The sequence below is a fragment of the Polypterus senegalus genome, chromosome 14 (genome assembly GCF_016835505.1).
Source record: "Polypterus senegalus isolate Bchr_013 chromosome 14, ASM1683550v1, whole genome shotgun sequence".
Lineage (NCBI taxonomy): Eukaryota > Metazoa > Chordata > Cladistia > Polypteriformes > Polypteridae > Polypterus > Polypterus senegalus.
Genome location: NC_053167.1, coordinates 56,666,842 through 56,679,642, shown reverse-complemented (window position 1 = coordinate 56,679,642; position 12,801 = coordinate 56,666,842). Strand labels below are relative to the sequence as shown.

The window sequence follows — 12,801 nt, the reverse complement described above, 5'->3', positions numbered from 1 at the left end:
AGGGTGAGGACACTATTCTAGAAGAGCTTAGTGCAAGACAAAAATCGGCCCAGGGCAGTTTGCTAACCCATCACAGTCCGTCACACACACAATTGAAATTCTCCAGTTAATATTACCTACATGGCTTTGGCGATGTAGGATGAACACCAGAATTTCCTTAGAAAAATCAATAAAGCCATTGGGATATTGTGAAAATTCCACATACTTAACAGCTAGGTGCAGGATTTGAACAGTACTACCCTGCAGTATATGAGAAATTAAAAGCAAGAAAAGGGGGATGAAACCATAACAAGGAATAGATGGAATTCATTCTTATATACTGTATGTGTCCAATAGAGGAAAAATGACATTTGGTTTTCAGGATATTGAAGAATATTGTTTTTTACTTAAGTTTTTACCCCAAATTATCCACTACACTTGTTGGGAAATTATATTATCATTTGTACACCATTGTTAGTCACTTCATATAATACATCTGACTAATAAAGGACAAAATATATAGAATTAATTTCCAGATTATTATTGTGAGGGTTTATAAGGTTATGCCATCGTTTACTTTCAGATATGTGTATGTAAAGCTGTTAAATATAATAAGAAAGTCTATCTTGTTTAAATAGTTTTTTTCATTTTTATATAGGAAAAGTCACGCGGTGTGGCTGGATGGGAGACCTGTCTCAGGCAAAGACCTCCACGTCGCACAATATTTCAAGCTGGATTAAATGTGCATCGTAGGGGGAAAAATGGTGACAACAGCTTAAAACCAAAGCGTACTTTGTCCATTACTTTGGTACGTGATTATTTTTCTTAGCAGGAATGTTTTATCATGGAGTAATTGGATAACATAGTAAACAAGACAAATGGACAAACAGAATTTGTAGTCAAAAATAGGCAATATCTTACACCAAAAAGGAAAACTTAATAAGAAAAGAAATTGCATAAGAACATAATCTTTTTGCTGATGTAAGAAATATAAGAAATCTACCACATATTTTTGGCAGCGTGACATGCACACATAGGCATATGCAAGGAAGCATTAATTCAAATTTGCAAAGCAAATACTGCCTATAAGATGACCAATTTTGATTATGTTTTATAATTATATATAATTTATAATAATTGATTGATGTTTAAACAAAAAGTATAAAGAAGTTACCCATTTTTGTTAAGGAGATGATGTGTCTTTTGTGAATGACTGCTATAACAAAGATGAAACAATATTCCTGAAGTTTCAATGCTTTAACTTCATAATGTACTGGAGGAGCATCAGTGCAAAGTAGTCATCTTATACACATATATACAGTATACTAGGAAGTTCAGCTTTTTACAGTAGCCTAAAAGCAGGGGATGGAGTGGTCAGATTGCTTTCCTTTTAAACTGATCTTTCTTGTATCCTTTCTAGGAATTTAAAACAGCACATATTGTCCAGGTCTGGGCTTTACAAGATTTTTAGAATAAGGACAAACATCAGTAGAAAATACATATAGGAAGAAACCAAGCACCTTGAAAACTTCTTTTACAGACTTATTTAATTAGTATATATACCCTGTATAATTAGTATCTTCAGAACCTGTCATCCTCCTGTTTCCATACAAGGATTTTATTTGTAAATCATTAATATTTTGTTGTTGTTCTTTGCAAACTAGGCATTTTTTAAAAAATGGATTATGGAATCTTTGGTGAAATGTGTAATGCTCAGTGAATGGCTAATTGTTGTTTCATGTACATTTCCATGTCTTACACTTAGTTTCTCCAGATTGCACTGAGGTTATTAGTGATTTTTGCCAGATCAAATTTTTCTAGAATCAAAACCTTTGCATTCACTTTCTGCTGTTTTAACTTGCATGAATATTGCTGTATATATTTTTTAGCTGTTACCCACCAAAAATGACTGTAAAAGTAAAATGTATATTTCTTGGGGTTTTAATTGACAATATTGCCTTTGGCAAACACTTAGTTGTGTCGGTGTCACAGCAACTTCCTTGCCTAACTGACTGTTAGGCCATGATTGGTGGAGCTGACTTTGGCAAACAGCTTCTTATGCACACACTGCAGTAATGTCTTACTGACCTGCTGTGACTGTTGAAGCCATCTCATTCTTTTCTGCTTTTTCAGGAATTTCAATTTGTTCTTCTTAGCTGTCACACTGTTCTCATTGTCCATGCTTTATATTTCTAGGATGATCGTTTTATTTTCAGTTTTAGCAGCACCTTGTGTTTGAAATAAAAAGTACCCATTGGGGCAGGTAATGCACAAACAGATGTTAAAACATATAGACGTAGGTAACAAAACTAATTATATTGTTGATAGTGTAATTTTTCAGATTATAAAAATTTCTGCAGTGTTTGTGATGTTTGATAATGCTCATTGGTTTATTTTTTATGTTTATGTGAATGACATGTCACTGCTTCTTAGAGTATAATGTTTACATATTTTTTGTACAGAATCAGAGTGGAAAAATTCCTACCCAATTAAAACGTAATCTTCCAGAATCTCCCAAATTAGACCTTCTAGAACAGGACTCGAAAGATTCTGCCCAGAGCAATTCAACATCATTGTCTCAGGAAGCAAATAATGGTTTTGCAGAGACGGTAAACTTCTTGGAATACAAGGTGAATTTAACCTTTTTCATTTAAATTTTAAAAGAAGTAACTGATATGTTTTTTGTTGTTTGATGTCATTATCCAATTTTTTACCAGCGACTACAAAGTTTATAGTATGAAGTATTTAGTACATTTTTCATAAAATCTAAAATTAAGTGTAATTTGAAAGGTAGTATCATTCAAACTAAAGATATTAATGAAGTCAGTCACAAATTAGTAATGAAAAGCACATTTTTAAAAAGTGCATTCATTTAACTTATTGCCTCTTTTTTTAATTTACATGTTGTACACATGTACATTTTCAATCTTACATAAACTTACTTAGTGTCGAGGATGAAGGGACAAAAGTCATGCTGTTAGCATCAGACACAATACAGGGCATACATATACCCATATACTTCATATGAGGGTCAGTTTAAAGTCATCAATTTAACCTTAAACACAAACAACTGTGAGAGAAACATAGTTACTCATCCAGAATTCAGATTCATGCAGTTCTAAGACAGCAGTGCTAATGACTACAACACAATCTTTTTTGTTTCTTTGCTTGTGTTTCCAAAGCTAGACAGAACATCTGTCTTACAGATACAGTAATATGTTCTTGTAAGTACTTCACAAAATTAATATGTCAAGTAATTGCTAGTTGTGTGAAAGTCTAAACCATGCCCTTGCTTGAATTCAAAAGATGAACTTCTAAAAATTTATAATCTGATGTTTCTTCATGTTGGGGCCTACATTTCAGCTCCAGAACAGCACAGTATCAAACAGAGGCATATTTGAAACTGTTGAAATTTACATATTTTAACAATGCCTACATGAGGTTTTTTCAGTATTAATGTTTTGTCTTAAGATCTAAAAGATATGCATATTAAGTTAACTGGTGTCTTCAAACTGACCTAGTTTAAGTGAGTATGAGGATGCTTCCCACTGTTCCTTGCTGTCTTGTTCTGATACTGAATAGATGAATTAAGTAAGTTAGTGTAAATTGATAGATTGATGGATATTTTACCATCGTTTGACTCACTTATTCCGCCAATTTTTCTTCTTGCAAGACTTACACATCTTTGAAACACAAGTAGAAAAAAATAATTTAAATTTCCAAAGTGAACATTCAGAGGAATAACTTTGGATAAAAGATTACGTAAATTGACAGATGTTAGGGAGAAATATATAGATGTTAGATCTATGTATTAAAAAAGTTCCCTTATTGTAAGACATGGTGGCATCTGTTATGGAATACAGTGATCCCTCGCTATATCGCGCTTCGACTTTCGCGGCTTCACTCCATCGCAGATTTTAAATGTAAGCATATCTAAATATATATCACGATGGCACGCAGACTTATTCTGATAAACTGGAAGAACCCAAACTCTCCTCTTTTAAGTCAGTGGGAAACCGATGTGTTATATTATTTGAAATTGGAAAAAATCAAATACTCAGTTAGAGGATCTGTGCAGACTTTTTTCAAAACATGGCAGGATCTAATCAGTAATATTTTGAAATGAATTTATAAAGCACAGAGAATTTGTTGATTTAGGTATTTTTACAAGCCTTAAATTTTACACCGTTTGGCTTGTTCTCTCTCTCAAGGGTGGGGATCGATCTGTTCTTAGCATAATTCTTTTTTTTTTGTAAAAACTTGATTGCTATGTATTGATTGTAATAAAATTAATAAATAAATAAAAATAAATAAATATATATCACGGATTTTTTGCTGGTTCGCGGATTTCTGTGGACAATGGGTCTTTTAATTTATGGTACATGCTTCCTTAGTTTGTTTGCCCAGTTGATTTCATACAAGGGACGCTATTGGCGGATGGCTTAGAAGCCACCCAATCAGAGCAAAAAACTCCTCAATGATACACGATATGCTTCCTGTGCGGTGCTTGATTGTTTGCTGTTCTCTATCTTTCACACTCTCTCTGCCTGACGGAGGGGGTGTGAGCAGAGGGGCTGTTTGCACAGAGGCTGTTTGCCTAGAGGATACGGACGCTCCTCTAAAAAATGCCGCTTTATCGCGGTGCTTTGGCATACTTAAAAGTCCAAAAGCATGTATTGATTTTTTGATTGTTTGCTTTTCTCTTGCGCTCTCTCTCTCTCTCTCTCTCTAACATTCTCTGCTCCTGACACGCATTCCTTTGAAGAGAAGATATATTTGCATTCTTTTAATTGTGAGAAAGTACTGTCATCTCTGTCTTGTCATGGAGCACAGTTTAAACTTTTGACTAAAGGGTGTTATTTCATGTCTAGAGGGCTCTAATAATGTGAATAGTGTGGGAGAGTTTATAAGGGCTTAAAATATATAAAAATAACCATACAAACATATGGTTTCTACTTCGCGGATTTACATCTATCGCGGGGGGTTCTGGAATGCAATCCCCACGATCGAGGAGGGATTACTGTATCCTCTAAATCCAGTGAAAGAGTGAAAAATCAAGTAAATATAAAATATTTCTTACAAGCCACCTTTTTCTCTAATTTCCATTATTCTGGCCACTGTAGGATACAGTGGGCATTGTCCATTCTGCTAGACCCACATGCCCCACTGGGGGGAAATTTGATTTTTTAGGGGGGCAATTCGAGAATGTAGGTACATTAACAATTTATAAAATGAAAAACAGAAATTCACTGTCAAAAATGATAGAAAAAAATAACTAAATAATTTAAATTTTTTACACAGGCATTTATATATTTATATAAACATAGAAGGGATGGTAGAGAACCCTTTAATTTGAGATTTTACAACCGGCTTGGGTTTTTATACTTAGAAATCGTTTTTACCATTAAAATAATATGACTTTTTAACAATGATTATAAAATTTTGCAATATACCAAAAATATAAAATGATCAAAATATTACAGAAAAAGTTGTCATTAAAGTTATTTTATATTTATGAATATCATGTCTCTCAAAACTCTATTTGCTGTATTTTCATATTATTTCATATTATATTTTTTTTTAACAATTTCTTAGTGATTTCTTTGTCAGTACTTCAACTATCCTTTCCCTGTTTTGTTTCTATGTTCTTTGGAAGCTTGTTTAGACTAAATTAATGACATTATGGGCTTCCTCCACGTGAGTAGGAGTTCACTGTTTGAATCAGTAACAATAAGAATAAGGTATATGTTACAGTGGAGGACACCATGATTGTACAGAGGCCTAGGTGGGACATGGCCAAAAAAAGTTTGGGAACCACTGTGCTAGACCTTTTGTGGCACACAAGGCCTGTTAAGACAACAGATTTAACTGGAATGCAGAAATCTAGCTGTACCCCCAGTCTGCATTGCTGAGAAAATGGCTAAACTGCTGCTTATGCCAACACTTGTTTGAGCCCTGTACTTCATCAGATCAGATAACAAAGATATAAATCCTAGCTAGGCTGACATCTTTACAGAAACTTCTTCAGACATGAAGGCACCAAATAGACATTAATCTTTGGCTTGTAACTGAAAACTGAACAGTTTCTGTTATGATAGACATACTAACACACCTATGAGCAGGTTTTGTAACCAAAATTGACTTTAATCTAATCACAAGAGGTTACACCTTTTTTTAAAATTTGCTGTTTTCATCTGTATGTTCTCTTTAAAGCCACTCTTTTTGGGGTGTGAAGCCTCCTACTCTCTCTTTTAACGCTGATGAGCAGCTCTTTTACTGAAACCTAAAAGCTCCATTCATCTCTCTGAAACCTAAAAGATGAATGTCTGCACTCTTTTTGTGGAGTTGAAAGCTGAGATCCACTCTGCCAAGCCAAGTTATGTGCCACTGACTAAGTCCAGTCTGAGAAGTAGCTATTACTTCAAGAAGGAAAGTTCAGAGCCTAAACTTTTATACCAGAAAGAGTAACACTTTTCCGTATAAAGCTACAGAGGACACGGCAAAGAGCCCAACCGCAAGCAGAGAAAAGCACATCACACTATGAACAGAGGAACATGTCGGAAAGAGAAAGTGTGTACTTACACACAAAAAGAATCATCCACTTGAACCTTGAGTAACAAGAGCAAAAACTCTACACACCATTGGACATTGTCCTGAAAGACATGTATAGTACTGTGTTGCATTTCAACTGGAAAGTTGGAATTTGGAATTATGATGTCAACCTAAAACAGCGAGGTATAAACTTTAGAAAACTGTAGTATTATACTGTTTATTATCACTTCAGTCTATTAGTGTCTCAGTAAGTCAGTTGTATACATAGTACCATCCAACCTCTTATCTGTGGACATCTTGTTAAGGTGTTTGAATGCGTAAAATACTGTGTATTGCATTGTTCAGTAGTTGCTTGTATTCTGGAAGAGCAAGCACAACAAAGGTTTTCCTGGAGACGTCCATATTGTTTTTCCAAATGTTTTACTAGAACAAGGTCGACTCAAGTGTGCTGTCATTCCCAGCTCTGACATCTGACTTCTGAGGTAAATGGAACGTAGCATCAGTATTCTAAAACTGTTTATCTGTGCCATAATAAATCAGAACTCTAAATAGCTAGTAAATAGCCAGCCTTCGTTGTTATGTTTGTCTGTCTTGTCTGTCTTGCATCCTGTCTTCTATGTCCATATATATACAGTTATCCTATTTCTATAGTCCTTGTGTTTATCAATACATTTTATTATTCTGTTTCTTAAAATGAGTGTGCTTCAGTTACATTGGCATATTCATTTCCAGCATTTTCAAAGGCAAAACTGATAACTAACTTTTATCAAGTTTATTTTATCATTAGTACCAGCAGAACTTAATTTACTCCAATATTACTCTTAAGCATTACTATTTATTAACTCTGGTTCTTACATCACTGTTTATTGCTAGTGTGTTTCAGTTGCATACATTAATCCAGGTAGCTTCTTCAGTGAATGAAGTCATGACTTGAGCATGTGTTTATTCAAAATTGCTTTGAGATTTCTTTTCATGGAAGTGTCATGTTTATATGTTTGATGAATGCAGCAAAGTGTGTGAAATTAACCTAAGTCATAGTCATATATGAGAGCAGATGTTATTTAATCAAACTTGTTTCTTTCTAGATCTACAGTTGCTAGCCATGGCTGGATGATTTGAAGCAATTTTTCCTATTAATATTTGTATTTGCAGGTCTTTTGTGTGTGTGTGTTTGGTTTGTCTTGCTAATATACAGTGTATATATATATATATATATATATATAGTATTTTTTTAGAAAATGTAATGCATCTACAGAAATTCACAATAATACAAATATTGTCCATTTATTTTTGCCACACACTGAAAAATTATCCGGCTGTTAAAATGTTCATACAATTTTGAAAAATTGGAAAAGCTTTAAAAACTGCTCATTTAAATGGACCTATTTAAGTTTGAACAATGCCATATTCCTCAGTTTTTTTATTTCCTTCTAGGATAATAAAGGTTTTGGAATAGGTGAGCTGGTGTGGGGTAAAATAAAGGGCTTCTCCTGGTGGCCTGGAATGGTGGTATCTTGGCATGCTACTGGGAAAAGGCAGGCATCACCTGGAATGCGGTGGTTACAGTGGTTTGGAGATGGCAAATTCTCTGAAGTAAGTTTTCAAATGCTTTCAACTGATTTGAAATTTCTATTTTTTGTATTAAGTGTCTCATATATTTTGATATTTAATTAGCTTAGAGATCCTATTATTTAGTGTAATCTAACAATTTAAGGCATTTATTATAAGTATTTGAAAAATATTAACAACATCATTATCATTGTTTACTATGTTGAATGGAACAATATCACAAAATGTAATCTTTTGTTTTTAATGCATTTTTACTTTTGTATTGTATGACCTTATATATGTGTTTTATATATTTATTCCTACAAAACTAGGTCTACTTTGTTTGATTTGTCATGGCCGTTTAAACATGGCAAATCTAAGCAGCAAGACATAGCGATTTCCTACTGCTTTGAAACCTGTCTTTTAAAAGACATGCAGAATAAGTTTACTGTCTTTATGAAATTTGGGATCAAATTATTTTACAAATGGGTTTGATGGTTATGGCACTAAAGTAAAATATAACACTAAGTCAATGAAATTTAATCTGATGAAATATGAATTTACTCTTCCATGGTGTAATCTGGACTAATTTAATTTTTAATTAAATAATAGAGTAGTACTGAATAATCTATCTTAAGAACCTGCTTAAATATAGGAAAATTTGATATATTATGCGTTCCTTCTTCCATCTATTCTCCCATTTCTACATATTCTTCAATCCAGTGGAAGGTCATGGGAAGCCAAAGACTTAGTGGCATCCAGTACAAGGCAGAAACCAGCACTACACAAGTTTCCTAATGCTGCACAACTAAGAAAATAACTTTACTGTCACAGTAAAATGACATTCAGTATTAATAAACACCAGGACCAGGAAATACGAGAAAGAAACATTTCTCTTAAGTAATACAGATCCAAAATATGGATAATGCAGAATGGAGTGACAGCAGAGTAGCTGAATTACTTGCCTATCAAAACTAAAGGAATTGTGAAAACTGTGTTAATATAATAAACACAGCAAATCAAAAATAATCACTAAACCAAAGTTGAAAATAAGGAAAACAAAGCAAAATTCCTAAAGCTAACTTGTGTTTCTTGCCTTTAACTCACACTAGTAATTGATATTTCTTCTTTTACCTTCAGTCCACACTTGGGTACATGCTGCTGAGTGCCATCATCTTATATAGGTGGACTGTGATAAAAAGATTACATGATCTCAACCTCATGTGACTGGCAACAAGCAAAGCAACCGTAAACAACATTATTTCAATGTGCAGACAGAACATAAAAAAATCAGAAATTTTATGAACAAGAGACCTTTTGAACTTGTTTGGTTACCAGTATGTTGACCTAAAATCTCATCCAGGTTAGTTTTTAAAATCTTCTAAGTATTATAAAAGATTATTCTTACTTTCTTGGAGGAAGTTATTCCTAGATTCCATTTTGAACACACTACTTCCAGTTCTCCCCCAGACTCCTTGAATACATGGTTCAGTTTAACCTGGCCTGCGGCCTTGATTCTAATGCTTTTAGGACAATCTTCGATCTTACGTTGGATGAAGCGATTTTCTGAATGTTAAATTATACTTAACCCCCCACCCCTACTTTTCCTAATACATCACAAATACAGTACATTTGGTAATTGTTAGAAATTAAGTTTGTTCATAATGATTTAAACACTTGTTAAACACTCTGTACAGTAAGATTTTTTAATTTTTTGGATACAAGAGATGTCAGAGCATAGTATGTGGTATTGTTATATCTACTACCATTTTTCTCTATTTCAGGTTTCTGCAGACAAGCTTGACTCCTTTATTGCCTTTCCGAAGTATTATAGCCACACATCTTACAGCAAGATGGCCTCATATAAGAGAGCTGTGTTTCAGGCTTTGGAGGTAAAAGTTGGATTTTACAGGGATTATGGTAACAAGAAGAAAATGACATCACCGCTTCTGATTTCTGTAGCAAGTTCTGTATAGTTATTTTTTGTGTCAGATTACCATAAATGTTTAGTATGTTTTAAACTGAAATGGCAAAACAAGGATTTTTTTCTTACTTTATATTTTTGTCCACACATTACAAATTCAACAGTGGTTCTAGGAGATAAGGCTTTATAGTTATAATATTTTTTGTCATCACAATGGTTCAATGGTTAGCAGTACATCACAACTTTAGAATATTGGGTTCCTATCCAATTTTATAGTAAATGTGGATGTATGATAACTATGCCCTGCAGTGGACTTTTATCTATTTCACTAAGGTTTTGTGCTTTGCGCCTGAAACTGCTGGAATATATTTTGATACTGGTGACACAGTATTGAAACAGGTTGGTCAGAAAATAAATCATTTTTGTGTGTTTGCTTACTACCTTCTACTACTAAACAGATATACTAGAGTTTTATCTGAAAGCGGATTTTGTTACTGTATTGTTAATGAAAATAACATAAAGTCAGTCTTCATTTTATGTTACAGCCTAAACAGTGAATACTGGTTCAAAACGTAACATGACTAGTAGAAATTAAGTTACAGCAATGAATGTTCTGCTGTTTGACACAAGTAGAGTTATGCTCAAGTTAATTCACTGAGCTAGCAGTTCATTTAGTATCTAGTATCTTTTTCTACTATGTTATATAGCTGTGTTTATTGACATATTTATTGTATATGTATATTATTTTATGTATTAAAAAACTAAACAAAAGTATTCTTAATATAGGGCATTTTACACAAAATAAGATTGTTATTCAGTTGATCCTTATTCACTAAGATTATTTTTACATGCTGCATTCTGGAAATTCAGACTGTTTCTGGCATCATTTAATTAAATTATAATTAGATAAATAATTTACAAAGTAAACATGCTCAATTTGCTTTTTGGAATATACATTAATTAGCTTGTACTACTATGTCATATAGAAATAATTACATTTTCCAAAGTTATGTACTTCTGTGTTGTTTTTGTTAACATCATTTGCAGTTGCACCTTTTTGTTATATTGAGTACATTTTTGCACATAGTAAGTTACATACTTGGTAGTTTATGAAAATCATTAACAACATTTAACAATATTTTAGACAGCTTGCTTGAGTATATGAGGACTGCTAATGAGGAAAAACATCAAGTCAAAAATATATTACATTTGAGTTTACTAAAAAAATAACTCCTTTAAACCACTGTCTTCCCCCATTGGTTGTAAGTAAACATGGCCACATAAAATAAAAAATACAAATAAAAAGCAAAGTGACTGTAAAAATGACTTTGTAAAGGAAATTCAGCAGTTGGTGCTGCTCTGTGTTGAAGAGAAAGAATGTTTTAGTTAAGGACCAAGTGAAGAGATATAAATAGAAGCCTGTCATAATGGATAACCGTGAAAACAGGCCTATTTTTCACCTAACCAAGGGACAAATCAAATATCATAGTAAAAAATTCTGAAAGGAAAGTCTATGACCAGAAATGTATCAAAGAAAATATCGCCAATAATTTGTGCTTTATCAAGGATCTCAGATAGTGAGAATGCCACAAGCTAACCTTTATACCAGGGTTATTCAATTACAAATTCAGTTGGGCCAGATTTTCAAACCAAGAAATTTAGCTGGTCCAGACATTTTCAGAGGCTGGGAAGCAGCCAGTAATAACAAATTTTAAACCAACGCAAATGAATGTGATGAATACTAAGTAATGTTTATTAATTGTTTCCCTTTTAAATTTGGTCACATCTGACACAGTCACATCAAAAAGTGCATGAAAAAACAATAAAAAAGCTATAACTGAACAGAATGAGATAGTAGTACTACTTTTTTTTAATTTTTGAAATATAAAAATAAACATTTTGGTCATATCTGACCTAGGTACATCTCAATGTGCATAAAAACAAAATAGTGCAAGCTATTAGCATTAACATTTATTTCCCTTTTGAAATAAAATAAATATTTTGATCATATATGACTCTGGCACATCATTAAGTACATTTAATAGAATAACAAAGAACTATCAATGCTATGAAAGCTATCCGTGCACAAACCCATAACAAGTGATAATAGTAACTAACACACATGAATACAATGTCTACTGCACACCGAGGGAACATAGGTTCATTTTAAATCACCACACATGTAATAAACAGTGCCTTTTTTGTAAACAAAAAGCTAGAGGTATGCATATGTTACATTTGGATCAAGTTTGAGTTGAGGTACTTTGAAGGTACAGTATATACTGTAGAGGCCTACCGCTACATGTTTTGTTTATTTGGTGAAAAAGCATAACATTTAAAAATTGAAATTAACAAATCTTCAAGTACAATAATAATAACAGTAATAATAATAGTAATTCTTTACCTTTATATAGCACTTTACTAACTACTCAAAGCACCTTGCAAACTCCACACAGGGAAGTTCTGGGAAACAAACACATGATCTCCTTATTGTGAGGCAGCTGCAGTAGTATTAGCCATCTGCGTAAGTGTAATATACTGCATAGTATTGTGCTTGATATTTTAAAATTACAAGCACAAAATTTCTGAAATCGTAGAATATCAACTGTAGGTTAATAAAAACTTTACTTTACAAAAAAAAATTGCTATGAAGTCCTGCAAAGCAATCAGTGCTTAATTTGATTGAGTTTAACGAAAATTCTAAACTTTTTGCATGTTTCCATCAAATGCTGTCTTTCTTATTCGTTCTTTGCTTTGAGTATCAATGGCTGATCACCATCTTTGTAGCAGCTATAAAT

General features: G+C 33.0%; 1 protein-coding gene across 3 annotated transcripts in view; it reads left to right on the top strand.

Moving 5' to 3' along the window:
• dnmt3bb.1 (DNA (cytosine-5-)-methyltransferase 3 beta, duplicate b.1) overlaps positions 1 to 12,801 on the top strand; it is a 171,474-nt gene that overhangs the window by 110,736 nt on the left and 47,937 nt on the right. For all 3 annotated transcript variants that reach the window (XM_039735312.1, XM_039735310.1, XM_039735311.1), the window contains 4 exons: positions 638 to 787; positions 2,442 to 2,609; positions 7,966 to 8,124; positions 9,864 to 9,971. In XM_039735312.1, the coding sequence (XP_039591246.1) occupies positions 638 to 787; positions 2,442 to 2,609; positions 7,966 to 8,124; positions 9,864 to 9,971 (585 nt within the window). The remainder of the gene's footprint in view (positions 1 to 637; positions 788 to 2,441; positions 2,610 to 7,965; positions 8,125 to 9,863; positions 9,972 to 12,801) is intronic.